Source organism: Leishmania donovani, chromosome 27, assembly GCF_000227135.1.
Source record: "Leishmania donovani BPK282A1 complete genome, chromosome 27".
NCBI lineage: Eukaryota > Euglenozoa > Kinetoplastea > Trypanosomatida > Trypanosomatidae > Leishmania > Leishmania donovani.
In genome coordinates, this window is record NC_018254.1 from 227,716 (window position 1) to 255,116 (window position 27,401).

At 57.5% G+C, this 27,401-nt stretch overlaps 8 protein-coding genes across 8 annotated transcripts; all 8 read left to right on the forward strand.

Annotated features, from left to right (window-relative positions):
- Positions 1-643: 643 nt before the first annotated feature.
- Positions 644-1,633, forward strand: LDBPK_270580 (reductase, putative; the record flags this gene model as incomplete). Its single annotated transcript, XM_003861866.1, has 1 exon — positions 644-1,633. One exon carries the CDS (start codon positions 644-646, stop codon positions 1,631-1,633), a length of 990 nt encoding a protein of 329 aa, XP_003861914.1.
- A 2,653-nt stretch (positions 1,634-4,286) lies between these two features.
- Positions 4,287-4,892, forward strand: LDBPK_270590 (NADH-ubiquinone oxidoreductase 20 kDa subunit, mitochondrial precursor; the record flags this gene model as incomplete). The annotated part of the gene is made up of 1 exon (XM_003861867.1): positions 4,287-4,892. One exon carries the CDS (start codon positions 4,287-4,289, stop codon positions 4,890-4,892), a length of 606 nt encoding a protein of 201 aa, XP_003861915.1.
- A 2,899-nt stretch (positions 4,893-7,791) lies between these two features.
- On the forward strand, positions 7,792-8,124 carry LDBPK_270600 (hypothetical protein, conserved; the record flags this gene model as incomplete). Its single annotated transcript, XM_003861868.1, has 1 exon — positions 7,792-8,124. One exon carries the CDS (start codon positions 7,792-7,794, stop codon positions 8,122-8,124), a length of 333 nt encoding a protein of 110 aa, XP_003861916.1.
- An 830-nt stretch (positions 8,125-8,954) lies between these two features.
- LDBPK_270610 (hypothetical protein, conserved) lies at positions 8,955-9,338 on the forward strand (the record flags this gene model as incomplete). The annotated part of the gene is made up of 1 exon (XM_003861869.1): positions 8,955-9,338. The coding sequence occupies one exon, from the start codon at positions 8,955-8,957 to the stop codon at positions 9,336-9,338; it is 384 nt and encodes a 127-aa protein (XP_003861917.1).
- Positions 9,339-11,307: 1,969 nt separating this feature from the next.
- Positions 11,308-11,910, forward strand: LDBPK_270620 (small GTP-binding protein Rab1, putative; the record flags this gene model as incomplete). Its single annotated transcript, XM_003861870.1, has 1 exon — positions 11,308-11,910. One exon carries the CDS (start codon positions 11,308-11,310, stop codon positions 11,908-11,910), a length of 603 nt encoding a protein of 200 aa, XP_003861918.1.
- A 3,016-nt stretch (positions 11,911-14,926) lies between these two features.
- On the forward strand, positions 14,927-18,928 carry LDBPK_270630 (hypothetical protein, conserved; the record flags this gene model as incomplete). Its single annotated transcript, XM_003861871.1, has 1 exon — positions 14,927-18,928. One exon carries the CDS (start codon positions 14,927-14,929, stop codon positions 18,926-18,928), a length of 4,002 nt encoding a protein of 1,333 aa, XP_003861919.1.
- Positions 18,929-21,432: 2,504 nt separating this feature from the next.
- Positions 21,433-22,392, forward strand: LDBPK_270640 (hypothetical protein, conserved; the record flags this gene model as incomplete). Its single annotated transcript, XM_003861872.1, has 1 exon — positions 21,433-22,392. The coding sequence occupies one exon, from the start codon at positions 21,433-21,435 to the stop codon at positions 22,390-22,392; it is 960 nt and encodes a 319-aa protein (XP_003861920.1).
- Positions 22,393-24,618: 2,226 nt separating this feature from the next.
- LDBPK_270650 (hypothetical protein, conserved) lies at positions 24,619-27,273 on the forward strand (the record flags this gene model as incomplete). Its single annotated transcript, XM_003861873.1, has 1 exon — positions 24,619-27,273. One exon carries the CDS (start codon positions 24,619-24,621, stop codon positions 27,271-27,273), a length of 2,655 nt encoding a protein of 884 aa, XP_003861921.1.
- Between the last annotated feature and the right edge of the window lie 128 nt (positions 27,274-27,401).

The window sequence follows — 27,401 nt, forward strand, 5'->3', positions numbered from 1 at the left end:
TCGCATGTTGGTGCTTGTGGCGCTGTCGCGGCTCGAGGCGCGCCTCAAGCTGTTTTTCTTTTTTTTGCTGTTTTTAGGGGCCGTGGCGGATTCGTGACCGTATAGCGGGGAAAACCGAAATTATGATTGAAGCGCTGCTGGCGGAGCATCGGGTTTGTCGGTGCGGTGTCCGTTCGTTCCAATAATGGGAAGCCGGGTTGTGTATGCGTTTTTTTTTGTTTTCCCTGTTTGGGTGGAACTGAGGCGTGCCCGTATCAAATTCCCTTCCTGCTTGATGTGCGTGGGCAAAGGGGCATGCCTTCTGCCTATGCTGCTGTGCGTGTTGGCCTGTCGTGTGCATGCGTGTGCTTCGCGCGTGCCTCTGTGCTGCTGTGATGGAGCCCCCCCCTCCCCGTTCTCGTGGCGGGAAGGGGGTTGGGCGGTGCAGCGGTCTTATCTCGACTCCGTATGGTCTCCGCTAACGTGTGTTCCATTTGTTCTTTTTTTTTTCGCATTTTTTCCTCTCTATGTGTGCTGGTGATCGACAGAGAAAACAGGGCTCACGCGCGTTCCACGGGCACACGAACAAGCGCGCATACATCCGCGGCTGTTGGCCCACGCTATCGTCAAGGACGTGAAGGGCAAAAAAAAAAGCTGAACAGCGATGCGCTTTGCGGTCTCGTGCGTGGCGGGTGTCGTGGGAGCGTGGGTGTGGCGGCGGTCTTCGGGCCAGGATGCGGAGTGCTACCGCGGCATTCAGAACGCGCTCACATTCCACAATCCAGACCGCAAAGGGCGGGTCTTCAGCCAACGCTATGAACCGTACCAGCTGGGTGAGATCATCCCTATCACCGCTGACGTAGCCCTCTTCCGCTTCCTGTTACATCATAGCGAGGATGAGTTTAACCTGAGGCCCTGCTCGACACTGCAGGCGTGCTACAAGTACGGCGTGCAGCCGAAGGACCAGTGCCAACGCTTCTACACGCCCGTGACGGCAAACCACACAGCGGGCTATTTCGACCTAATCGTAAAACGCAAGAAGGATGGTCTTATGACAAATCACCTGTTCGGCATGCATGTCGGTGATACGCTGCTCTTCCGTAGTGTCGCCTTCAAAATCCAATACCGCCCGAACCGATGGAAACACGTGGGCATGATCGGCGGCGGCACCGGCTTCACTCCATTTCTGCAGATCATCCGACACGCCTTGACGGAGCCAGTGGATAGCAAGGAGGCGGACAGGACGAAACTGTCCTTCCTGTTCTGCAACCGCACCGAGCGGCACATCCTCCTCGGTGGCGTCTTCGATGACCTTGCGAGGCGCTACCCGCACCGCTTCCGCATGTTCTACACGATCGATCTGGCCGTTGACAAGGGCAAGTGGTTAGAGCAGGAAAACCACTTTTTGGGATACGTAACAACCGACATGATCCGCCGCAGCATGCCGGCGCCGGAGGAGAAGAACAAGATCATCATGCTATGCGGACCAGACCCGCTGCTGTCGCACGTGGCCGGCACACCGATGTCAACGATGTCCTCCATGTCGGGTAGCCTGAACATCCAGCCCATGGCAACCGACATCAACAATCTCGTCAGCCTCGGTGGCCTTTTGAAAGAGCTCGGCTACGATAACACAGACGTGTATCGCTTCTAGAGGGGCGCGCAAGTGGTACCGTCACGGCGAACGTTGTGCGGGTGCAACATGCGTTTGTGCCTCCTCAGCGGCTACGTTGTCTGTTCACATCCGCGCTTGTGTGCGCTCACGGGAAATTCAACGGAAAGCCACGCACTCCTGCATGCGCGCGCATCACACTTGCACACGTTGTCCCTGATGGGATCGTCGTGCAGGCGGGCGGCTAGAGGGAGCCCATATGTCGCATCTTTCTCCCCGCGAAAACGATTGCCTATCGCCCTTGTCGTTGCACGCTCCTTCTGCTGCTACCGCGTAGACGACGCGAAAGAAACCCGGAGAGCACGACGACTGGCCAGCGTCGCGCCATGCAATTAGGTGACTGGGAAGGAGGTGGGGAGGGGGCTGATGCGCAGGGTCGACGAGCGCTCTCGCGCGTCACAGCACGCAACTCCTTGAAAGCCCTGCCTTTGCCTGTCGCCCTCATCTGGGCTTCATGAATACACTGCCGCAGCTGCGCAGTGTTACAGGTAAACGCCTAAGAGGATGGAGAGAGGTGCCGCACCTCGCTGCTCTGCGCTGCCCTCCCCTCTTCCGCAGCCAGTCAGTGAGATCACTTCCTCAGTGCGCTGAAAAAAAAGGCGAAGAGGTATGCATGGATGACGTGCCCCCGCATGGTCGAATGGACACCCCAGATCGTGTACGCCGCGTTGGCGTCCCCCTCGCACACATGCCGGGCTGGCCCCTACATTGTTGTGATACGAATATGCTCGCATCTCATCTGCGCATCGGCTGGTCATCCTGAATAAAGACGCCTTCGTTTTGAGGCTCGCTGAGTTTGATGAGGACTAGATGCCCTTCAATCAGGGCGGCATCACGGAGGTCTCTTTAAGGGCCCCCCTATAGGGAAGCCCCGACGTGTCGCGTTGCCGCACCCCAACGCAGTCATTATGCAATTCTTGCGAAGCCACGGAAATCGCCCCGGCGCGTGCATTAAGCAGCTCGCAGAGGGGAGCACAGGACGTACCTACCGGTGTCCCCTCCATGGCTTTTCGGCCCGGGGAGGAAGAAAAGACGAGCGAAGAGAGCCGCCACCTTGTCTTGGAACGAGCTGAAGGTGATCGGGGAGTCCCCAGCCCCACATCGCCCTCCACGAGCCCCGGACTCGAGCTCCAGCACACCGAAGACAACGTGAGGATTCTCATCAGCGTTTCCTCGGCGGCGTACAAGACGCTGGCCAGTGGCGTCGGGTCCGTTTGGGAATTCCGCTTTATCTTAGGAGAGGTGAGAGCTGAGATTGCCATACGTGGCACTAAGTTTACGGACGCCACGGAGCCTCTGCTGCCGTGTAAAGCGGGCATGCGCTGCTGCGGCTATTGTCACGGCCGTTAGCCACGCGTACAGCACAGCCGAAGGTTGTGTTGGCGGATGCTGGGGGGGGGGAGTGTCGGGCAGCGCATGCAAGGCATTCGGGGGCACCACCACGTGGCGGCAGATACCCAGCCTGTGGCCCCGCGTAGCCCCATATCCGCGATTGCCAGCGATCCTCCGCCGAAGGAGCACACACAGCAGCGTCGTTCGCATCATGCGATGGAAGCGTAGGTGCAGGCAAGGCACACGTGCGCTGGCCACATCATCAGCATCTTCAGGAGGCTTGGCCAAGCGTCATCACGTTGTCACGCTAATGGGCACAGCGCTTAGAGCGGATGGCAAACGAGCTCTGCTCTCCAACGGGTGAGGCGGGGGAAGCGAAAACCGACGTGCTCCCGATGTGCCGCAGCACACAGCCTGCCCCCTCCCCCCTAGTGCGTTGTCTGCTGCTGCTCGGGTGGAAAACAGCGAGTCGATGGCACAGGATCCAGCGTCTCGAATCACGGAGCATTTGCCACCTGACCGAGTCGCACATGTTGGGCGACATCGCCCATGGCAGGCCACGAAAATGGGGATGGAACCCCCAACCCGATAATTTAACTGCTTCTCCCTCCTCCGCTCATTCTCTCTCTGATATCATGCTCGCGAGGGGCACGGCATACACACACGCACACACATTCATGCGTGCGTTGCAAAATCGACGACGTCAACGTGCATACACTTGGGTGCGAGGTAAAGCTGTTCCTTCGCGAACGTCGAAAGCACTAGTGAGGTGTGTCGTTTTGAGCCACAATATTGCTTGATTTAGGTCTTCTGCCGCAGTGCATCACAGGAAGGCGGGGGCGGGGGTGTGAAAGTCGATTAGATTGCGAAACGGGGGTGCACCAGCACCACACTCAGTGAACAGCACGCACCGAGTGCAGAGGCCGTGGTCAGCGACGGCGGTGCGGCGATCTTTGCGTAGGGGAGGTAAAAGCAGCTCAATCGTGACCGAGCCAGTGCGTCACGTGAACAGAGAGCGAAGGCACCACCCGCGCCTATTCGTCTGCTATCCCTTTTCTCTCTCTCTCGTCCCCTCTCTCCTGCCCTCACGCTTTTCGACTAGCCGCCGCATAAATACACCCACGCAAATTATCCGGTGGATTGTGCGCAGGGCGAGTCACCGCATTCCGACTAGGCGACACTCCCCATTCCGCTCTCTGCCGCCTGCCCGTAGGCGCTTGCGGCCATTTGCTAGGCGCCAGTGCCCTCGTCGTGTAACATCTTCATTGTGCCCGGCGCCACTCTCGCCTTTTCAGCGTTCACAATGTTGCGCTTCACACGTGCCTCGTTCACGGGCCGCGCGATGATCTCGCGCGGCAGTCCCGAGTGGTCTCACCGCCTCGACCTCAAGAAGGGCAAGAAAACGACGCTGGCGCACAAGCTCGGCACTAGCAAGCCCAACAACGCGTTGCAGTACGCGCAAATGACGTTGCACGACTTGACAGAATGGGTCGTGGCCTACTCGCCGTGGCCGCTAACCTTTGGTCTTGCCTGCTGCGCAGTGGAGATGATGCACTCTTACTCGTCGCGCTACGACTTAGACCGATTTGGTATTGTGCCGCGCCCCTCTCCTCGTCAGGCGGAGATCATTATCGTCTCCGGCACCGTGACAAACAAGATGGCACCGCTGCTGCGCAACATCTACGTGCAGATGGTAAACCCAAAGTGGGTGATTTCGATGGGTAGCTGCGCCAACGGCGGTGGCTACTACCACTTCTCGTACGCCGTGCTCCGCGGCTGCGAGCGGGCGATCCCGGTCGACTTCTGGATCCCTGGCTGCCCGCCGTCGGCTGAGAGCCTCGTATTTTGTCTGCACAACCTGCAGAAGAAGATCCGCTGGCACGAGATTCAAAAATACTCGGTGCGGTAAGCAGCGCAGAGGAGAGGCACACACCAAAGGCGAGAGCGAGCGACGCCTATACGAGAGGGGGTGGGGGTGGCTCACTGAGGAACATGACGGGCAAAAGCGGACGCAACGCAGGCAGGCGTGCAGGCCTGAAAGGGCCCTGACAGGAGTGGGAAGGGCTTGCGCCTACGGCATCCTGGAAGGTGTGGACGGTGCCGAGAATGTGTCTCGATACCGCGGGGCTTCCTCGTTTGTATGTGTGGCACGTCCGTTTTCCTCATCCAGCTTCCGGGCTCATGACCTCATCTGCATGGGCTGCCTTTGACTTTTATCGGCGTTCCTTTAGGAGCGCATTGCTCGTCAACATCGTTCACTGCTTCTTTTTATTTCGTGTGCGGTGTGTCAGTGCTGTGTTGTACATCTTCGCATGTGCATGGGATCGTGCATAGAGGCAGGTGTGCATGTTGGGACCAGGCGCGCTCGTTCGCTCGCTTGCTGGCCATCTCGGAGTGCGCACGTGATCGCGTGTGCCGTGCCATCATTTTTTTCTGTTATTTTTCTTTATTGCTGGGAATCTTTTTTCTTCGCTTGTCCTCTCGGTCTCGGCCTTTTCCGTGCTTCCTCTGGACGTGTGCACTGAAGCGGTAGGCGGGTGCACCATCGGCCTCCCCCTTCCCTTTTTCGCCGCCGCCACCCCCATCAGCCACATACCCACACCTATACGTACACGCATGTCCACCTCCCTCTATTTTCTCTCTGCCCGTGTCTCTTCCACAAACTCGCCTCCCTCTGCCCATTTGTATGTTCTGTAGTGTCTTAGTTAGCTTTAGCACCTGTATAGTCTATCGTCGTCGCCGTGCCCTGAGAATGAGCGAAATGAGAAACCGAAAGCAAGACATACTCACTCTCTCTCGAAGAGACGCGCGGAAGACCGTGCATGCTCCTCTGCAAGAACGCATGCTCTCTCGCTGCGTGCATGCACTGTAGCTGTGGCGCCGCGAAGGCTTCTGCTTTGAAACACATAGGCCATAATCCGTTTTTTTTTTTGCTTATCCTGTGTGTGTTTGTGTCGTGCCTGTGTACTGCGCGGACTCCAGAAGTAAATCCATTGAGGAAGCACAGCACGCCGCCGCCGCCGTCACTCGCATGCGCAAGTCGATGGCCTTCGTCGTCCTCACCCCGTTGCCGGTGAATAGTCCCTCTCACTGTTCTACTCTGGGTGTACCTCTGGATACTAACATTGCGCCTTCGGATGTTCGACAGAACTCCGTGCATCTGCACCTAAACACACACACACACACCTACATATGCCCCCGTCCCCCTTGATTATCTGTTTCGCGTTCACCGCCACCGCAGAACGTATGGAACCACACGCCACACTTTCACCTCCGTTGTGATCCCATCGGACATGTTGAATATTGTTCTCGCCAAGCGTACCCCGGAACAGGTGGTTGTGGAGCACGCGGGCAGCACCCTGGATGAGGGCGCCGATACCCTTCCCCGCGGTTCAGCGCCGCGATGTGTTTACATTCAGCACAGAAGACACCACCCCATGGAGCGGCTACGCGCATGCACTGGTGGCGCGCCGCAATATGCAAGAGGCACTTGACGTGTATGCCGAGCACTAACGTCATGGTGCGTTGTAGGCACGTATGGCCCCGCGTGCCGAAGCAGCGCCGCGGCGCATCGACACTGCAGTTGCTGGTGGCCTGCATCACAGGGTTTTTGTTACTGGGACGACGACGCCCAACAGACACTTAAGCGCAGGGTTGACGTCAGGCTTTCGAGGCGATTGGGGGTGCGAGGGATGTAAAGAGAGAAGGTGAGGAGGGGGCACGAAATGCATGCATGCGTACCCCAGTGGTGCCGATGTGACCGCAGTGCCCTTGCGTCGTCGTCTCTGGCTTGATGTGGGCACTCCTACCGCGATGGTGTACCCCTGATGGCACAAGTCGAGCAGGCGCACACAACCACACTTATTCTATCCGTGGACTGTCCCGTTCTTGCAGTCTCCCTTCGGAGTCCTTCCGCTGTGTGTGTTTTGCGTTTTTGATGAGCCCATTGAAATGTGTCGAGGGCTTGTGTGCGCAAAGCCGCGTCTGCTGCATCGTCCTGCGGTAGTGGTGTGCACCGCATGTGTGGCAATGGTGTGTGCCCCTCCCCCCCCTTTGCCGGTCATCCATCCGGCCCTCTTTTGCTTTTCTTCGTGTTTTTTCTTGATGGCTTACTCGCCCTACCCCACCCCCTTCCTCTCGTTATGGCCTCCCTTCTGCTAGTATGGCAGCATGCCAGCCTTCCCTTGTTTTGTCTCCCGCTGTGTCCCTCATCCGATACAGTGCCTCTCTATCTGTGTCTTATGAAGCCGCTCCTGCAGCGGGGCGCCTTTTGCCGACGAACGTTCAAAGGCGCACCTGCCCAGGCGAGCACACACACCCAGCCACACATACACACACACGAAGGGCTGCAACGGCACGGGCGCACACTCGCGCACATAAACTGTTTGCCCAGAGCGTGTAAGTTGGAAAAAAAAAAACGAAAAAAAAAGTGGAGTACAAGGGATGCGAGAAAAGGGGACATGCTCGCAGGACTGCAACGTGCTGCCGTCTTTTCGCCCTCTCCTCCATCAGCTCCTTGGTGGCTCGGCCCCGCACTTGCTCACATCTCTTAGGGGCATGTGTGCCTCGCATCTCTTTGTCTTTGCGCGTGCATAGGAGGACTGCCTGCATGCCTTTCCTCACTCTTTCTTCACGCCATCCCTCTCCCCCTCCCTCCACGAAATCCCTCCTTCCCTCACAGACCTTTATCAGCCAGGACATGCTGGCACGCACTTCGTCGCAGTCAGCACGCACATCTCTTTCGTGAGGACCTTCTGTGCCGTTCTCTGTCGGCCTGCGCTCCTAGGCAGGCAAGCTGAGGCGATACCATGCTCCACGTTGTCCTCTTCAAGACCGACGCGAAGAAGCTCGCGAAGGAGTTCCCTGGAAACTCCCTCGAGGAAGCGATCGAATCACTGCGCCAGGCCAAAATCCCCGGCCTTGTTGACTTTAACATACGACCCAAGAATACCAGCCCCTGGCCAGGCTACCAGGATGATTCGCAGGGCTACACACACGCATTGATGTCGAGTCATGTGAGCGCGAGCGCGCTGCGCACCTACGCTGAGCATCCGGTGCACAAGGTGCTGCAGGCGCGCCTCCTAAAGTGTGTCACGGCGCCGCCTCTCCGCATGGATCTCGATATTCATCCCAACCTGTAAAAACGATGGCGAGGCGAAAAGAAAAACGACACAAGTCCTTCTATTCACTTAGATGTCATACCTCATATTGCGCGTTGCCACGTATCCGCAAGTCTCGATATCCGACTGCAGCTGCGCTATGATGTGCCTCCCTCTGTGCTTTTTTTTTTCGTCTGTGTGTGCGTGGGTGTATAAAAAAGCGTCTAGGCTGAAGACTAGTTTGCTTAGCGGTCATTGCGTGGCAGGCGGAGAGTGTTCAGCAGCAGAAGGCAGCTGCAGTAGCATGCAGGAGGGGGGGGTCTGGAAACTGAGAAGAACAAAGATGTGGCGCTTCGCAGCACTCATGACTCCCCGCGTGCAGCGGACGAATGTGTGCATCTGCATCTGTGTGCTTGAGTGTGTCTCAAAGACGTGTGCCGCCCCACTGTCATCACACATGGCTTACAAGCTATTTCCATCTCATGTGCGTGTGCTCATCGGCGTCCGCCCCCTCACGGCCGCTGCTAGTGCATTAGCCTACCTGGGCACCGTTTGTGCCCCGCTTTGTGTGCGTGCCATCTCGCTTGGTTCCTTCGCCACCCCTCCCCTTGCGTCGTGCTGTCAGCTCGACGGTTCCATCTCGATCTCCTCACATCGTCTGTGTTTCGCTGTCGTGCGCCCTTCGTTGAAGGCTTGTATAATCACAGACACCATCACAGCAGCACCCACTACAGAGACGTAGCAGACGAACACGTACACGTGACTCATACAGTATAAGAGCCACCCCTTCACAGAGACAGAGAGGGGGAAGTGGCTGCACGTTCAGTCGTGGGACTGTGCCGTCTGCCGCGGAGTGCGTTGAGTCCAACGCCATGGAGCTCAGCCCGTCGAATGCGACGGAGGAGGCTCACCACAAATCGTTGAACCCGCAGGTGAACTCCGTCTGCCACTGCGCGCATCTGAGGCTGAAAGGCCCGCTGCACGTCGAGAAGCTGCGCGAGCTGCTCAAGAGGGTGCGCACGACCGTGCCGGGCCTCATTGAGCTTCACTTTGGCGAAAGCATGAATGTCTCCGCGAGCAGCGCCGACTCCGCTGAGAGCAACACGCACGCCCTCTTCAGCCGCCACCAGAACGGGCATTACCTCAAAATGTACAAGACCCACCCGGCCCACATGGATCTCATGAACTATCTAATGAGCAGGGCGGAGCGCCCGGCGACAGTGGTTGACTTCGTCAACGTCGCTTCCAGCCTTTGACAACCTGTCAACGGACCAGCCACCCAAAACGGTGGACGTCCGTCACACATACGCACAAACATGGAGAGGCAGAAGTGCGCTGTCGTGCACGCCGGTCGGCCGGTGCGCGAAAAAAAAAAAGAATATGTAGACCAGACATGTGCGCTCATCAAGTGAGGCAGGTACACTCTGAGACGCATTCGCCTCCGTTGCACCTCATAAACGTCAAGAGCGAAAAAGGTAGCATGGGGAGCTGCGCTCCCGCAAATCAAGCTAACTAACCACCAGGAGAAATATATGTGCATTAGCGGAGGAGGCTGGCCCTTGAAGGAGCAGAAATGGTGGATGTAGGGGAGGAAAGTTCGGGTATGGTGGTATCTCCTCTTTTATAGGACGGCATATTGGCGATGCTCCATTCACGAGCGTGGTGAGGCGATACATGACCATTGTGGGCGTAGTCGAGAGGGGGCGCTGATTTTGACCTAGCACGAAGAGCGTAGCCCTCTGTAGGTACAGCAGAGTGATGCTTGAGAAAGAATGAGAGCGATGCTGTTACTCCGTGCGCTAGTAGTACTGCTCACGGCGTGCCGAATTTTTCGTTTTGACGGCGCCGCCTCTTTGCTTAATGTGCGCCGCATGTCCATTTTTTTTTCGTCCTTTTGTTGCAACCGAAGCGGGTCTCTCACTACCTTGCTCTTTCCTGAGCCTTTCCCTTTGCTAGTACTGCTCCGATGCGCTCCTTGATCACCGCCACGTACCTCTCGCAAGCCTCTGCCACTCTTCGCTGCTGCTCTTCCTGCACGCTTAGCTTATTTTCTTTCACGGGCACCATCCGCGAAGAGGCGCTGATGGGGGCATCCCTTCTCAATATTCCTCGTTCTTTTCCGCGCGTTTTTGTTCCTCGCCTGGCACCGCCAGCAACACCAATACGCTACGACGCGCGAGAAGAAGAAACACTGACACTGGCCCTATAACCACGACAACCTCAAAACAGATAGACTAGCATTGCAGAGTCTGTATTGTCGCCCTCGGCCACGCGCAGGCATTTCTGCACACACGTACGCGCGCCTGACCATCAGCCATTGACTGCGGACACCCACTCTTCTCGCGTGGTACAAAGAGAGACGCTCTCGATTACTGTGTTCTTTTTGCTTGTTTTTGCTCCTACCTCTTTGGTTTTCTGTTTTCTTTGTGACGGGAGACGACTGCGCGGCAGGCAGAAGTTTGAAGCGGTCCTCGCGCCTTGCTTGTCGACATGTACGTGTGGATGCGCAGGTACTCCTATATTTGTATATCTATCTGTGCATGTAGATGATTGCGGTAGACGTGGCCGGGTCCTCTTCATGCAAGAGGTTTTTTTTTTTTGTGTCTACGTGTGTGTGTTTACAAAAGAAGGACGACGACACGGAAGGAGCTGATGAAAAAAGAAAAAGGGAAAACGAAGAGAAGTCTCTCGCGCGCGTCCTTCATGAGAAAGGTCCACGGGGGGTTGGCAGCGGTCTCTCTCGCTCTCTCTTTCTCCACCGCCTTCTCTTACGGCCTCGGTGTAGCATGCCTGCTAGCGTCGACTCGCGTCGCGGGCGGCGTCACTTCTCCTCTGCCTTTCTTTTTGTTTTCGATTTCCATCCTGCCCGTCTTTCTCCCCGCCATCTCCGTTCCATCTCGACCATCTCCTGTGCACCGCCAAGAATTTCTCATACCCCTTCTAGAAGTCACGCTCTCCTGTGCTTTGTCCTTTTTTTTATTGCGTCTCACGATAGCCTTGCTTCTGCGTCGTTGTGCCGACTCGCCTCTCTCACCATCTCCCCGCTCTGTACTTCACACCTCTGCCTATCTGTCACGCATTCTCTGTCAAGTGTGGTTGAGCGGCTCAGCACAGGCCCCATTTCTTTCTCGCGTCCTCTCTTCTTTTGCCCACATCAAGCCTATTTCTGTCGAAGCATCTCCTCCGCCATTTTTTTCAACCGTCTCGTTCTCCCTACACGCAACGATGACCTCTGAGTACGACTACCTCTTCAAGCTGCTGCTGATTGGCGACAGCGGCGTCGGTAAGTCCTGCCTGCTCCTCCGCTTCGCCGATGACAGCTACACCGATAGCTACATCTCCACCATTGGTGTCGATTTCAAGATTCGCACGCTGAACCTGGAAAGCAAGGTAATCAAGCTGCAGATTTGGGATACCGCCGGCCAGGAGCGCTTCCGCACCATCACGAGTAGCTACTACCGTGGTGCCCACGGCATCATCATAGTGTATGACACGACCGACATGGAGAGTTTCAACAACGTCAAGACGTGGCTGAGCGAAATCGAAAAGTACGCAAGTGAGAACGTCAACAAGATCCTCGTCGGCAACAAGTGCGATTTGGTCACAAAGAAGGCCGTCGATACGCAGATGGCGAAAGACTTTGCCGACTCCCTTGGCATCCCGTTCCTTGAAACGAGCGCCAAGAACTCCACAAACGTCGAGGAAGCCTTCATTCAAATGGCATCTGGAATCAAGGCGCGCCTGGCTGTGAGTGGTGAGGTCAAATCTGCGTCCCGTCCCAACCTGCAGAACCCCCCAACGGTGAAGAAGGAAGACAGCTGCTGCTAAGCATTGCGAGATACGGGCGCGATACACAAAGGGACGGGCCGCCGCAGAGTGGGGGGAAGGGTCGAGAGTTCCCCTGCCTTCTCTCGACCCGAGGGACGTTAAATCTCCCGTGATCTGCGGACAAAAGCGCGGCGTCGAGGAAAGGTGGGCGGCATACGACGCCAATGGTGCACTGAAGGTGAGCGAAAAGGCACGCAGGGATGCGTCGCTCTTCTTGAGCTGTGTCGTGATGTGTCGGTGGCCGTTGTCCTCGGTTGAGTGAGAGGCGCGATCGTGTGTTCCCCCTCCGCGCCACCCCGGCACAAGTGCCTGCGGGCTGCTTGTAGGCACGTATGCGTCCATGGGTGTGATCCCATCGTTGCGTGACTGTCCGTCTACCCCTCCCCTCCCCTCCCCCCGTATGCCCAAGCTGGAAGAGGCGGACACGGACGCGCACAATGCTGTGGAGACTCGAGATGAGAGTTTTGAAGCGAGACAGAGAAACCGTCAATGCGTTTTTACTTTTTTGAGCAGTCTTATATCCATTTGCGTCGCTGATGGTTTTCTCCTCTCTTAGGCAATTCCCCTGACGCGCTGTATACGCTGGCGACTCACGAAAACCCACACGAGGGGCTCCCCTGCAGATGCAACTGTCCTGTGTCATCTACAAAACACAGAAAAAGGTATGAAAAAGCAGAGAAGGAAAAAAAAAGAAAAAAACAAAACAAAAGAAGCATGAAGGAGCATGAAGGAGCGGCTTCACGACGGGAAGCGGGGCACCTGTGGAATGGATGTTCGGTGGCAAGAAGTGTGTTTGAGCGTATATCTCCGTGCGTCTGTGTGTGTGTGTGTACACGTCCAACAGAGTCTCGCAAGGGTCGGATCCCTTCTACCTCCTTCCCCTCCCCCTCCCCCTCCCCCCCTCGCCGGACTCTCCCCACCCGCTGCTGCGTTCTCCTTCGATGTCGATCGTTTGTACATCGTCTTTTCTTTTCGTGCTTCAGTATTGGGAGGATGGGCGTTTTTTGTTTTGTTGTTTTGTTCTGCTCCCGTTTTGTTGATTTTTGTTGCTTCCTTTACTTTGTTTTTACGTCCTGGGCGCTCCCCTCTGTCGGTGCGTGTGTAAGCTTGCTTCTGTGTTCTTGCGTTTGAGGAATAGTGAAGGGAGTGAAGCATCTCTAAATGGTGTGCGCTTCAGGTTGTCTATTTCGTTGCATCGTGTGCGCACGGGAGAGAGAGCGCCCCCCTCCACTCTCTGCCACATACGTACAAAGAGGGAAGAAAGGAGGTGTGTGAAAATATTCGGCAGGATTGTTGGCAGGTGCGCCTTGGAAGGGAACCGGTGCGGGCGGCGGGGAAGAGTGTCAGGGTGAGAAGGGTGGAGAGGGCCACAGCGATGGTGCTACAACAAACAACGGAAGGTGTCTCTCCCTCTCTCTCTCTGCTTGTCACTCAGTGTGTGCGTGCAAAATGGCGAGATATCAGTTGTGTTCGTGTGTCTGACGGTCACCCTTCTTGAGTCCACCACCTCCCGAGCTCTACATCCCTTCCCACACATGCGCGTCTTCCGTATTTTCGTTCGTCCGAAGATGAAGTTGTGCTAGCACTTGAAAAGGAAAGAGTGATGCGCCATTCCTTTATTTGTCGTCACGCCGTCTGCGTTTGTTTTTTACTGATTTCGTTTCTGTTTGCGTCGTCAGTGTCTCTTGGCAGTTGTGTGTTCAATATATATATATATATATCTGTCGGCTCCTCTTTCGAGGAAAAAAAAAAAGAAAAACGCAAAACAATCGCACGCAACAAGCGCTGCACGAAACTCTCTGCCTGCCTCGGACGCTCTGTCTGTCTGTCTGTGTCTTCTGTGCTTTTTCTTTTACTTGGCGGGTCGAGTCTCTGTTCCGCTCCTCCCCGATCCGTGTGCGCTTGGGCGTCCCCTTTTCTTTGCTTTTCGGCTCACTCGTTGTTTTACGTCATTCTCTATTTTGTGCTACCAGTGTATGCTAGTGCCTGGTTGTGCGTCTGTGTGTAGGTAGGTGGACGCGCGTCTGCGGGCGCATGGGTCCTTTGCTTGTATGTCTGCGCCGGCGTGCGTCTATGCGTCTTCCCCTTGTCATTCTCCTCCTTTCCCCCTCACTCAAAAAAGGGTAGAGAGAGTTCGGCCACCATTACCATATATATAAGGGAAGAAGCGAGAGAAAAACACAGAAGTGACAACAGAAAAACGCTCTTTTTCCTCCTCCCCACTCCCCAGAGAAAAGGAAAAACAACAGCAGATTTTGAATAACAGAGAAGTGAAACTCACGTCGGCAGTGACAGTGATACGCAGCAGAGCATTATGTTCACGAGAGTATGTGGCTGGACGTGTGTGTGTGTGCTGAGCGATAGGAATACACGAAAAAAAAAATAAAGAAGAAGAAAAGGAAGCACTGAGGCAAACGAGGGAGGGGGATGTGGCAGCATTCTAGTGTGATGTGTACGCAACGCCCTCTTTTTTTTTTCTGTATTCATCTCCTGCTCCTCTAACACTTACCCCCGGGCCCTCCCCTCACCTCCCTTCCCTTCCTTCTTTGGTGCTTGACGGGCCTCCTTCAGGAAAGCAGGCTGACAAAAACAACCAAAGTATTACGAAGAGGTCGCCCCTGTGCTGGTAATGGGGAAGCAGCATGCGGAACGGAGAAAAAACGCGTGCGCGTGCGGAAGCAGCGACCAGGCCCCCTCCCACCCGTCGTCATTTCGGTTTCTCTCCGGTGACGACTGTTGCCGTATACTTCGCGTTAGCTCCACGTTCTCCTGCACCACCCTGACACTCGCTCTCTGTCGTCCTCTCCCCTCTTCGTCTTCCACAACACCGCAGCGGTGCTCACGCAGATCTCGAGAGTTGAGGGCTTCAACGTCGAGCACAAGCAAAGAAAAAAAAAAGAAGGGTGCAGTCAGCGGAACAACGAACCGTAAAGACAGGGCACATCGGCTCCATCTACGCTGCACCTCTGTAATACTCCGTTTGTATACCACGAAAGTGTACTGTGAAAAACGAACGATGGTGACATCGCCGAAGCTGCTTCTTGGGGGCTTGCACAAGATCAGCGACCGCAGCGTATTCTTTACTCCACTTAAGAAGGATCATCTCGACTTGACAACCCTTAGCATCGCTCCCCCGTCGCACCGCGGCGTACTCCAGCGCAACGGTTTGGTGGCAAAAGCGTTCATTGGCGTGACGTTTTACGACGCGCGCACTTCCGCCGCGCACCCGTCGTCGCTTACATCACCAGCACGCCACATGTGCGAATCCGACGCAACCGATTCGGCGGAGCACCGCAAACTCTCCGCTGCGAAGCGAGAGGATCTGTGGCGTGCTGCGTTGGTGTACGGCGGCCTGCTGCACGACAAGTGGGATGCATTGGCGACTCCAGAGGAGCTCGCGGCGACGCCGTGGCCAGTGCACACCGAAATGCAGTACGCCGAACTGATGGAGGAGTTAATTGCGCGGAAGGCCTGTACCACGGCAAACACGTCGAGCTTCTGTGTGCCTGTCTTGTCCATTGACGAGTTCGTTTACAAGCACAAAGGGGTGCGAGTGTGCCTCGGCGTGGCCTGGATGCCACGCTACTCGCACAACCTGCGAGAGTGGGCGGCAACATTTGCGCAGTCTGGTCACTGCGTGCCAGAGGCGTCGCTCCTGGCGCTTCTGCATCACGTGACCACGGGCGCACTCGCGCTGCGCACGGCTACCTGCACAGCGGCCAAAAAGGATGCGACGCTCTCTTTGTCCGTCACTCTGGAGAAGGTGCTTGTGTACAGAGCTTCGGAGGCGGAAAAAAAGATCGCGAAGGAGGCCGACCCAGACGAAACGGGGGAAGGGCTAACATTTGCGTTAGCCACTGGTGCGTTCAGGTGGCGGCGCGCAGAGCCGCATGTTGACGAGAGCATTTGGACGAACGTGCCGACACGCTCCCGCATCAGAGCTCTCACAAATCACCTGATCGTCCCCGAGGAGGGGCAGCTGTTGTACTGCACGCCTGAGGATCGCTCGCCGAGGCTATACCCGACGCACGGCAGCGCGGCCGCAAAGCAAGATGTCTGGACTCTTGGCGTCGTCCTCTACCTCCTCGCCTCTGGTGTTGCCGGCACAGGCCATATCGCCACCACCTCTCCGCCGGACCGTGTCCCTCGGCTTGCACCCTTGCGCGAGTTGACGCCGCTCAACTCAGCGGCGCTCACTCCAGACTCTCTCTGGAAGCGCCTGCGGCGGGAGCTGGAGCGCCGCGGCTACAGCAGCACAATCGTGACCGTGGTCGCACAGCTCCTCTCGCTTGACCCGCTTACGCGACCGTCGCTGGACACAATGGACCGCATGCTGCAGGACCTGCATCGGCCGACCCCTGTGTGTCGCTTCCCGTTCGCTCTGGGCTCGTACGACCTGCTGCGGATGCCGAACCCTACTGACATTCACCTGAACCCCGGTGCACGGCGGTACACCATGGAGGGAGTGTGCGTCTTGTGCAAAAAGCACCGCGGCAGTACGCCCCTGTGCGGCAAGGATGGCGATCACGCCCCGGGCTTTTCATCGCCGTCGTGGTCTGACGAGGAGCTGCTGCCGCAGCTGCACGGCATGGACTTGCACTATATAACCTTTCTCTACCCCCTTTGCGGGTCCAGCGATGAGCGTCGGCGGCGCAAGCAAGCGGCACTCGCTTTGCGAAGCTGCCACGACGGCATCAACGCCAGCAGCAGCATCGCCCGAGACGCCACACCGCTGCTGGACTGCACGATGCTGTTTCAGGTGTTCGGCGGCTTCGCCGTATACGAACGGGTGCCGGAGCTGAACGCGACGGGTCAGGTCTTCCACCGCGTCACCGTGAAGGAGGTGCTAGTGCCGTACCCGAGCCAGGGGCTGCGTCGCTCGGAGTTGCCTCTGGTGAAGCTGACGATCGATTTCAGCGGCGGCCTCCCGTGGCCTTCCTGCTGCACGGAAACTCTCCAGAAGAGCGGCCGGGTCTCCCGCAACGTGCCGTTCGGCTTCACGGGGGCTCACCACGACGTGAAGTGGTTTGGCTGGGTGCTACCTGGCGAGCGCTTCAGCCTGCCAAACGGGGGTCATTGGACGGCGCCGCACGATGGCTCTTTCGTGTTCTGGTTCCATTCGGACCTGCGACCAACGGATCGAGACCGCTACTTTGCCTTGACGAGTATGCGCGCAGCGACGCTGCCGGCAAAGTTGCCGCGCACCGTGATGCCCGATTCGCTCTTTCGGATGCACGCCGGGGACCAGAGACACGCCAGCAATCTTCTGCCAAGTCGCATAGGGAGCGGTAACCGAGCGGATTCTCGCCTGGGACGGGGCTGCATAGCCCACCGCCGCTCGTGCCAAAGCGTGACAGACATCGCCTTGCCATCAGCGACGCACGAGATTGTGGAGGCAGACGAGAAGGTGAGGACCCTTGTGACGCATAGGCCGCTTTCTCTCTCCGCGCCGCGTGTGCAGAACACTCAGGAGGAGTCGCCGGTCCATGGGCGACGTCGGTGGAGCAGCGCAAAGGACAGGGTGCCGTCTCGCCACTCCTCCGCTTTTCCCGCGGAGGTTGTCGGCGCCCTCGAAGCACCCGATGAGGCGCGAAAGAGTCCTGGTACCGCGCGTGCGCCGTCGACGCTTCGCTCCGTGGGAGAGACACGGAGCAGTGGCGTAGTCCTCACACCTCAGCTACATGTGCCGGATCTTCTTCTTGATATGCCGACGCCAGACACGCACGCCAGTGCTGACCATGAGAGCCCAAAATCACCGGACTGGGAGAGGGCCAGCGACCAAGCGCGCCTGTCAGAGCGCAACCCCACCCAGTCACCCGTGGATGGCAACACCACGGCGAAGCGCACACAAGCCCTGGCCGCTCCTGAGAAGAGCATCTCTCCCGCCGCGTCGCAGTCCCTCAGTTCCGGGCGGAAGAAGGCCCGCAAGTTACGTGACGCGACGGTCTCGTCAGAGGAGTTTTGTGGTGGTGCAGCGCTGCAGTTTGTGGCGTCCGCACCGGCAAGTGTCGGCGCCGAGCATCCGATTGTAAGTACGGTGGTGCCGGCGCAGTCGGTGCTGACCGGGCAAAGCAGCGTCCTTGGAGGCTCACCACGGCTCTTGAAGCTGCGCCCTGTCTCTCAGCATGGGGCCAAGAAGCAGAGCATCCAGGCAACCGCGTCGTCGGCCACGTCAATGTTGCCACCGATTGTGGACGCCCTGCCTGCGGGGCTCGGCGAACTGCATGTGTGCGGGCTGTGGTTGCCAAGCGAAGCAGTGGACGCGGCGTTTCGTTCTCTGACCTTCTGCATCCTCTCCACCGGTGAACATGGCTACATGCACCCACCAGTGAAGATGTCGGCGCGGGTGGCGCATGCCATCCGTGCCCCGCCGGGTGCCGAATTCTTGGCCTTCCTGTCAAACCAGGTGCCGCTGTTTCGTCGTAATCACCCGCGGCTGGAGAGGGCGGGTGTGCCGCTGATGCTACCGCACCACGGGTTCACGTGCTACGCTGCGGACGGCACCCTTTTGGGGGTGCTGGGGCTGCGGTGTAGCACCAAGGGCGGCCCAGACGTGATGGCTGGCGAGTTTGAGCTCATGATGCGCACCAGCGCGGCATTTCGCGGCAGCAGCGCTGCTTCGTGGACTGTATATGCGTCTCACCTCTCGGAGAGCGTAGGGGTTGAAGCGCACGTGAGGCGGGCCGCCGTCAATGCCGTCAAAGCAAGAAACGACTGCGAGGACGAGGACAGGTGGGCAAGCACTCTGCGTCACGTGCCCTCCTTGCTGCGCCGTGCGTCGGGCAGTCGAAATATGTTTGCCAACACCCCAGAAAATCAGACACTCACCTTTACGAGTGCCCGTCATCTCGTGGGCGAGTTCACACCAGACGAAAGCGGCGACGTTTTGCGGTCTCGCGAGGGAGAGGGGGAGGCGGCGCTACCAGCGTGCTGGATCAGCTTTGACGGTGTGTCCACCGCGCTCCTGTTTGCAGACGCGCCGCAGTCTGTCTGGGTGCCGTACAGGATCGGCGGTTAGTTGTACGCAACGATGGCGCCAGCGCCACGCTCCTCGTCCTTTTCGATTTTTTTTTTGTCTTTCGTTGCCTGTCTGTATGCTGCCCGCTGAATCGCGTCCCCCTTCGTCTCCAGACCTTTTTTTTATTTTTCTGATGACTTGTCATGCTGGGGTCACTGCTGGGGTGCCGCAAGCAGTTGTTTGGGGATGAGGGGCACCGAGGTGGATCCTCTGAACCTCTTTCTGCGTCTATGTTGCCTCCATGTTGTCTCTCGCTTGTTCGTTGCTGTTGTTTGCGCTCACGCAGGCAACCCCTCGTCCGCCCCCGCCCCACCCAAATCTCCACGCACATTTAGAAACCACCCCCTCCTGTGCACGTGTTTGCGTGTGTGGCTCGTGTGCTCTCTTGCCCGGTTCGTCCTTGCTTCATACCGCGCACACGTGTTCTCTTCCATTGTAGCCCTTCATGATTCTCCGCCTCAACTCCGCCGACTCCCATCGAGTTTCGCTCTCTCGCATGCACCTAAACGCCTTTTTTTTTGGTTATGAACGCATCCGTTCGCGCCTGCCTGTCGGTGCATCTGGTGCTCTCTGGCCCGGTGACGGAGCGAGCGGCGGAGAGCACATCAAGTACATAGACTCATAGAACTTTGCCTGCATGCCGTTCTCGTTAAGAACGACGACTCTCCCCCCACCACCCCCGATGCCTCTCATCCGTATCGCGTCCATCACAGGAGCCTTTTTGCATGTCTGTTGCACCCGCTGCTTGCACGCATTTTTTAGACTCTCCATTTTTTCGTGTGCTTTTCGCTCGGCGTGTGCGGTGCGATTCCACTCAAAAGGAGCGCAAAGAAGAGTGCTGCTGCTGTTGCTGCTGCCGCCCTTCTCCTCCTCCTTCACGGGCGCCACCTTTTGCCCCCGGTGTTCTCCTTCCCACTTTCTCCCTTATGCTTTTTCACCGTCTCGCAAAAAAGTGATTATTCCTTTTTTGGGGGGGGGGGCATCACTCGCCGGTCTGTGTCGCTCTTTCCGCTTACTTCCTTTTTGCCCACCCCCCACAGCGATGCGCGGGCGGAGGAGGCAACCTGCACGTACATCACAATTAGCTTCGGTCGCTCACAACGGCGCCGTGTGTTGCGTGCGCTCGCCCAAACCGACAGAGAAACCGACCTGCAGAGACACATGCCAGCACTCGCGTGCAGCTTGAACACAAGGGCACACATACATGCATCCGTACGTAATGGCGGGGCCGTGTGCTGACGCCTGGTTCCCCGAACACGGAACATACACAGCTTCCCGCCCGTCCTCCTGCGCTTTCTACATCATTCTTGTGTTGAGACACGTGCGCATGTGTAGGTGTTTATGTGTGTTTTGACTTCCAGTCGCTCTGTGTGCTGGACGTGAGCGTGCACGTGGGACACCGCATAAGAAGGATAGAAAAAGCACAGACTCCTCTTGTCTGGACCGTTGTTCAGCTCGTGGTGCATTCTTTTTTTTTTTTGCTTTATGTTCTCTCTTTTTTTCTTCTGCTCCCCTTCTTTAGCACGGCTGTCCTTGCTACTGTACTCATCCCTCTGTAGGCCTTTATCTCCTATCCCTCCCCCCTGAACCCACCCCCCAATGCCAGCGCCTCTTTGCCGAAGCAGGCGTTCTCACTTGATTGTTTCCTCTTCCCCCCCCTCTCTCCCGCGCTTCTTTGTGGCCTCGCACACTCTCTCGCTTGGATCCTCGGTATGAAATCACCTGCATGCACACACACACACACACACGCACATATATGGGGGCCGGTACACCTCTTGTTATTCGACCAGAGAGTATACATGCGTGTGGCGCTCGTCGTGTGAGTCGACTGTGGGCGTGCCGGCACCTCACGGTGCCGTTTATCTTCCGTTGTTGTTGTTTTCGCCTTGCTCAAACCCTTACGAGCGCAGTTGCTTCTGCTACAGAGCAGGCATCACTCCCAGCCATGTGTTCCTGCGGCCACAGCGTCGCACTTGCATGTGTGAGCTCGACAGGCGCACAACGTGTCGCAGAGATCCCCATCATGTGCTGTAAGCCGAGTAGGGCGACACCAAAACCCCCGCCCCCGCACCGTTTGCTCTCTCGATCTCCCCGACATCTTTGCCTCATGCGGTGTAGTTCGAATCGAACACCTCTTCGGGTTAACAGAAGAAGGCGTACGCGTGCACTGCTCAACCTGTGCAACACCCTCACCCAGCAACAACCACACCCTTTCCTCACCTGTTCTCCTCTCCTTTCGTTCTCTGGTGCAGTCGCGCCATTACACGCGGAGAGCTGTGGCAGCCGCCGCCCCCCCCCCTCCTCCTCTCCTCCTCCTCTTCCACCTATTCTTCCGCATTCTCGATAAACTCAGCATTGCTGCCGTCGCCACTTCTTTTGAATGGTGCGGGATGCCAGTGGTATTCTTCTCTGTCTCCTGCTCTTGTTTTGGTTGAGAAACCCGAGGACGTACAATACTAAGGTCTTGGAGGATAGAAGGCCACCAGGCGGGGAGGAGGTGCTTCATGCAACCGGTGAGTGGCACGATATTCCGGCGCAGCGGCGGGCTGCTGCCGAGTGCGCAATCGACCTCTACTCTGTCACACTGGCGCCGTCGTCTCAGCACACTCGGTCGCAGATTCGCCACAGCACGCGCGGCCCACGCATCGGCTCCGACGTCGTCAGCCCTGTCGGCACACGACTTTGCCGCCATCACCCCGCTTCTTCTTCTGCGTCAAATGCTGCAGCAGCACACCCAGCTTGACGGTATCGACTTGGGTGCGCAGCTCCACCCCGGCAAACAACACATCGTCATTTCTCGCACCAAGTTTTGCCATTTCTGCGCTGCTTCGCACGTCGAGGACCCGGACGCCGCCCTGGCGGATTTGGAAGCGGCGGGCGTGGTGGTGGTGCTGGACGGCGGAAGCATGGTTCACCTGAGGCCGGTGCTGTACCTTGAAACTCTGGAGATGATCTGCAACGTAGCGAGGCCGTCAAGCAGCGGCAACGAGACGTCTGAGACGAACTCTAAGCCGTCAGTGGCGGTCCGCAGCTTCATGGTGGAGGAAGCAGAGCGTCGTGTCGCGACGCTGACCGAGAGGGAGAAGGCGATGCGAAATCGACTGCAGCCCGCCATCGCGCGAGCAGCTCGCTGGCGGCGCACAGTGTGGGGTGCTGCGCTGCTCTACGCCGGCGCTCAGCTCGCCATTATCTCCCGTCTCACCTACTTTGACCTAGACTGGGACATCATGGAGCCCGTCTCGTACATGATTACGGTTGCAAATACGCTTTTCTTTTTTCTGTACTACCTGCGCTTCAACGAAGAGCACTCCTATACCGCCTTTGATCAGCGATTCCTACCTCGAAAAGTGCGCCAGTACGCTCCCAGGGACTTCGACTGGGCGGCGTACGCGGACGTGTGCCAGCAGCTCGTTGAGGAGCGCGCGATGCTAGATTCCATGTCGAAGTGGAGCGCGAAGCACTGATGCATCGACACAAAAACGAGAAGACATGCTAGTGGCGAGCCATTCCACTAGTCGAAGTTGTAGGGTTTAAAGAATGTCTACTGTGTGCGTATGAGAGCACGCCCTTCAAGATGCTGGCCTCCCGCACTCTGTGTGCCATGCGCACGGATGTTTCTATGAGGAACTCGCGATGCAGAGCCTGTGAACCTAATCTTTTTTTCTTTTTTTTTTTTCGTGGCACCCCTCCCCTCTCCCCGACGGTAGCGTTGAGCCGTAGTGCGCGAGTGTGTGCGTCTGACTATTGTGACCACTTTTGCCTGCTCGAAGGGATTCTCGACGCCTGTGTGCTCTCGCTGCCGCACGTGCTCGCATGCCCTTCCAAGGCTCATGTGTCCCTTTATTCGAGTAAACGCGAGAGTGAGCCGAGTTGGTAGAGAGGCACAACGAGATGCGACGACGGCCTCTCTTTCACGCTGGCTTCTCTCTCGGTGAGACTTTCCCTGTGCAAGCGCGCGTGTGTGGCGGTCGTGGAGATGGATCTCTGCGCTCTTGCACACACAGGCACACACGCACGCCGTATACGCGCCTTTGCATGCGCACAAAGCCACCTTCTCCGTGCCTCTCCATCCTCTCTTCCCCACAATCGCAGCCGTCCGCAGACGGCCCTCTGCGCTTCTTTTCCTTTGTGGCGTAGACGCTGCATCGAGCTTTCTGCCTCATTTCTCAACCTTTGCTTACCCATCGTCGGCCCTACGCACGCACCTTCATATTGATGCCATCACGACAGTCCCCGTCCTTCAAGACTTCTGGAACCTGCTACACACGCGTCAAGGTGTTCATCGTCTGGCTTCGTGTGTCAGCGTGGGTGCACCTCTCTCGGTAGGCGTCTTTGCCTCCTGTCATCGTATTTTCGTGAGGGCAACGGGGCGCAGCAGCTACGCTGGCGCTCACCGCCCTCTCCCTCTTGCCATACCTGCCCAACTTTCCCTGCGCAGCTCTTCACATCGCGCGCGCCTCCACCACCGTCGCTGCGTTTCGTGAGTGTGTCATGACTCACGACACTGTCCTGCACACGTGACGCAACGAAAGAAGAAGCGGACAAAGCCCTGCCTTGGTTAGCAATACTCATACTTCGATATCTACATCCACTCACGCGCGCACCGAGGTGGTCCATCCGTCGGTACTGTGAGGGCGATCGAGTCAACGCCGGCTTTGGTTCGGAACCTCTCCCTTTGTGCGGCAGAGGATGTGTTCTTCTTGCCCTTCTTTTCTGCTGTTTATCTGATCTCCTTTGTCGTGCATATACATACGTGTTGCTTCTCGGTTTGTGTTTGCTTGTTTCTTCGCTTCGCCGCTGCCGCCGCCACCGTCTCTCACTGTCTGTGCCTGTGTCTGTGTATATTACCTTTTCTGTTAGCGCCGCCGACTTCTCGTGCTTCCCTGTCGGGGCGCTTCTTCTTCGGCAGCTCGTTCTTCACGGGACATTGGGAAGGATACATACTCCACGCCGTCTTGCCCGCTGAGCTCTGTCTGGGTCAATCCTCTATCCGCGGCGTAGCAGGCAGGCCCTCCCCCTCCCTTTCTCCTCTTTGTGTGTGTGCGTATGGGCGTGTGGGTGCAGGCATCTGTGTTCGTGCTCCTCGTTACGTCTTTTCTATCTGTTTCTGTCTCTCTCGTTTTCCGCGTCTACCTCAGCGGCCCATTCTTGTGGCGGCCTCCTTCTTTTTCTTTTTTTTTCGCCTGCTTTTTCTTTTCTTGCGTGTGTGTGTGTGTGTGTGTGTGTGTTGCTGCGCTCCGTTTTGTGTCGTGCAGCTCGCCACGCGGCCGACTCGGCCGTTGTCGAGCATTCGTTGTCCTCCCCCTTACTCTGTTTTCTTTTTTGACTCCTTTGGCTCTGGTGTGGAACGCCCACCACTCGTTTGGTGGTCCGTGTCTTTTCTCTGTCTCTCGCAGCCCCTATACACAAGCTGACGTCCTCACAAGACACGTCCGTCCTTCACTACGTGTGTCACGTGTTGTTCACGGGTGCACTGTCGCTGCTGGTCTTCCCTCTCGCTCCCTCTCGCCTTGTCATCTCTGGAACCTTTGTTTGCCAAGCTGAGAATCACAAGTTAGTGGCGCTAACTCACCACCCCGTTTGTGGGCACACGGTCAGACACATCCTCAGAGAGTTGCCCAGTAAGCGGAGAAGCGAAGCGGAAATCGAAAAAAAAAAACGGATAGGAAATTGGCGTGCTACTCGCGGCCATGAGCCATCCGAGTTTACCAAGCACGCGGCGGATGACCCGGGAGCGTGCTGATGCTTCAGTGCGCACACCCTCCATTGGCCACGGAGGTGCCGCGCCCGTGTTGGTTTTCGACGCTCCACAGGTGCGCGAGAGCTGTGTGAAGCAACGCCACTACGGCACGATGCAGGGCAGCAGCAACGTTATGGTGCGGTCCTCCTCGATGCCCGAGCGCTCCTCGCGTATGGCGTACGTTCGCAAACATTCACGGCAGCTTACCGTTGGCCAGCAATCGGCTCGACTCGCCGAGAAAGCGAAGAGGAACTACTTCCACGGTAGCTTCACCTCGGCGCACGGGTCCGTCTTCACCGTACCCAACAAAGCGCAGCAGATGGCAACGAATCGGCCGTCGCGTGCGCCGCTAATGGCGTATTCGTCGGTGTCTCGAAGCACGCTGGCTGCACGACGGCGACCAACCCCTATCTCTCTTGACGTCTCCCCAGCCGTGTCGGCCATCAAGAAGACCGCCACATCCCCCATAAAAGCTGGTTCGAGTTCGCATGAGGGCAATGACACGGACACATCGTTGACGATAAGGGAGCCGAACTTCCTAGACGGGTCGATTGTTCTGCCACGTCGTGCTGTGAGCGCAGACGCCCGCCTTGGCGGGCATCACAGCTTGGACATGAGTACCTCCATCAGCAAGTTGCGGCTTTCCATCAGTGGTGCCGACCTATCGGCGTCGCAGCTGAGCGAGATGACGTTCCGTGACTCGTCGCCAGACTTCTTGGCGGTGCAGCTCATGCGCGACCACAGCGCCAAACAGAAGCAGAAGCAGTTGCTGTCCCCCACGACGATCTCGCGCGCCGTGCGAGCGTTGCGCGCCTTCGAGGAACGAAAAATGCGCTTTGGGGGCGGCGCCCACTCAAATGCGCGAGACGTCAATAACGCCGACGATGTTGTTTCCGCTCTCGACCGCACACCGTCGGCGCAGGCAGTGAAGAAGAGCGAGACGCCACTCATACCGGCAGTAGCGCGTTGTGTGCGCATCAAACCCGATGCGGAGGGGAATGTGGCCGAGGAGGCTATCGCCGGTTTCGAAGAGGACGAGGATGAGAGCTTCGAGTCTGGGGACAGCTTCTCCTGGTTTGGTGCAACGATGGACCTCCTCTACCTTGCCGTGCCAGCAGCTGTATCTATTTGCTTCACTTTCTCGATGTCCGTTGTGCCGCTGTCCTTCGTCGGTAGGTACCTTGGTCCACGTCAGCTCACCGGCGCGTCGGTGGGCTACTTTCTCCTTAGCATCCTGATCACCTACCCGACAATTGGGCTGACCTTTGCGCTCGACACGCTGTGCTCGCACGAGTACGGGCGAAACCCGTTGAGCCCTGAGATGGGGCTGGTGCTGCAGCGCGGAGCTCTCATCAACCTCATCATTTTGATCCCGCTCTGCGTCTGTATCTACACCCTCGACAGCATTCTTGTGCCTCTCTACGGCAAGGTACTGGCGGAGGAGGCGGAGGAGTTTCTCCTCTACTCCCCGCTCTATCTCATTCCGATGGTGCTGTTCATTTCCATGAACAAATTCCTCAACAACCAGATGCAGCCCCACATTCCGATGATCGCGCTGACTGCCGGCGTCATTCTTACGCCGTTTCTGCAGCTAAAGCTGACGCCGATGGGGGTGCGCTACACAATGCTCGGGATGGCCATCACGGCGTGGTTTCAGCTGGCGATTGTAACGGTTATCACCGTCTTCAAACGTGAGACGCGCATCACGCTAGGGAAGTGGCGCATCGCAGAAGCGCTGGACTGGACAGACGTCAAGGAGTACATGAAGCTAGCCGTCCCCAGCGCCATCTTTGTGGCCGCCGAAGCGTCGTCTTTCGACGTCACGGTGCTCATGTGTGCCCGCTTCGGTGAGGTAGACGGTGCTGCCTGGTCCGGCATTATGAACTGCCTCTTCATCTTCGCCTCCTTTCCGGGTGGCCTCAGCGCCAGTGCATGTGCCAACATTGGCCGCTGCATCGGTGCCTACGAGCCGGCCAGCGCGAAGCGTTTTGTGCGTGTTTCGATCCTCATCACTTTTGTTGTCGGCCTTGTCGACTCCGCGCTGTTGGTGGCCTTCTTTGACCGGCTCATGTCGTTCTTCGGCACCGAAGGCACGACGCTAGAGCTGGCGCGCGAGGTGCTCTACCTCCTTCCCATCCTCCACGTGTGCGACGCAGTGCAGTTCACCTTTCAGGGCATCTTCAGCGGCATGGGGAAAAACTACATCGGCGCATTGATTCTCCTGACGAGCCTGTGGGGGGTTGGTGTCCCACTTGCTTTCCTTCTCGGTGAATACCTCGGCTACCGCACGTTCGGCGTCTGTGTGGGTATCACGATTGGCTTGTGCATCGAGGCGCCCGTGATGGTGTACTCGGCGTCCACGACGAACTACGTAGCCGTGTGCGAGAAATTCATGGAGGACGAAGAGGACGAAGAGACAGGGGAGTCGGAGGAGAGCGAAGAGTACGACGACGAGTACGTCGAGGAGGTGATGCGGCGCTCTGGCATATCCATTAACAGTGCGGAGCTGACGGAGGGCAACCTAGAGCACTATCGCAAGCTTCTGCCGCCCCGTCGCTGTGGCCGTCCGCGGCGGGTTGTAGAGTACCAGGACGAGGACGACTAACCATGCCAACGAGCGCCGTGACGGGTCAAATCGGCAGCGCCAACACCTCACCCCCGCAGCTCTCCTTCGCCCCTGTGCATTTTGGGTACCCTCTCTTTCATCCGAGCAGTGCCTACGAAGCCTTGTTT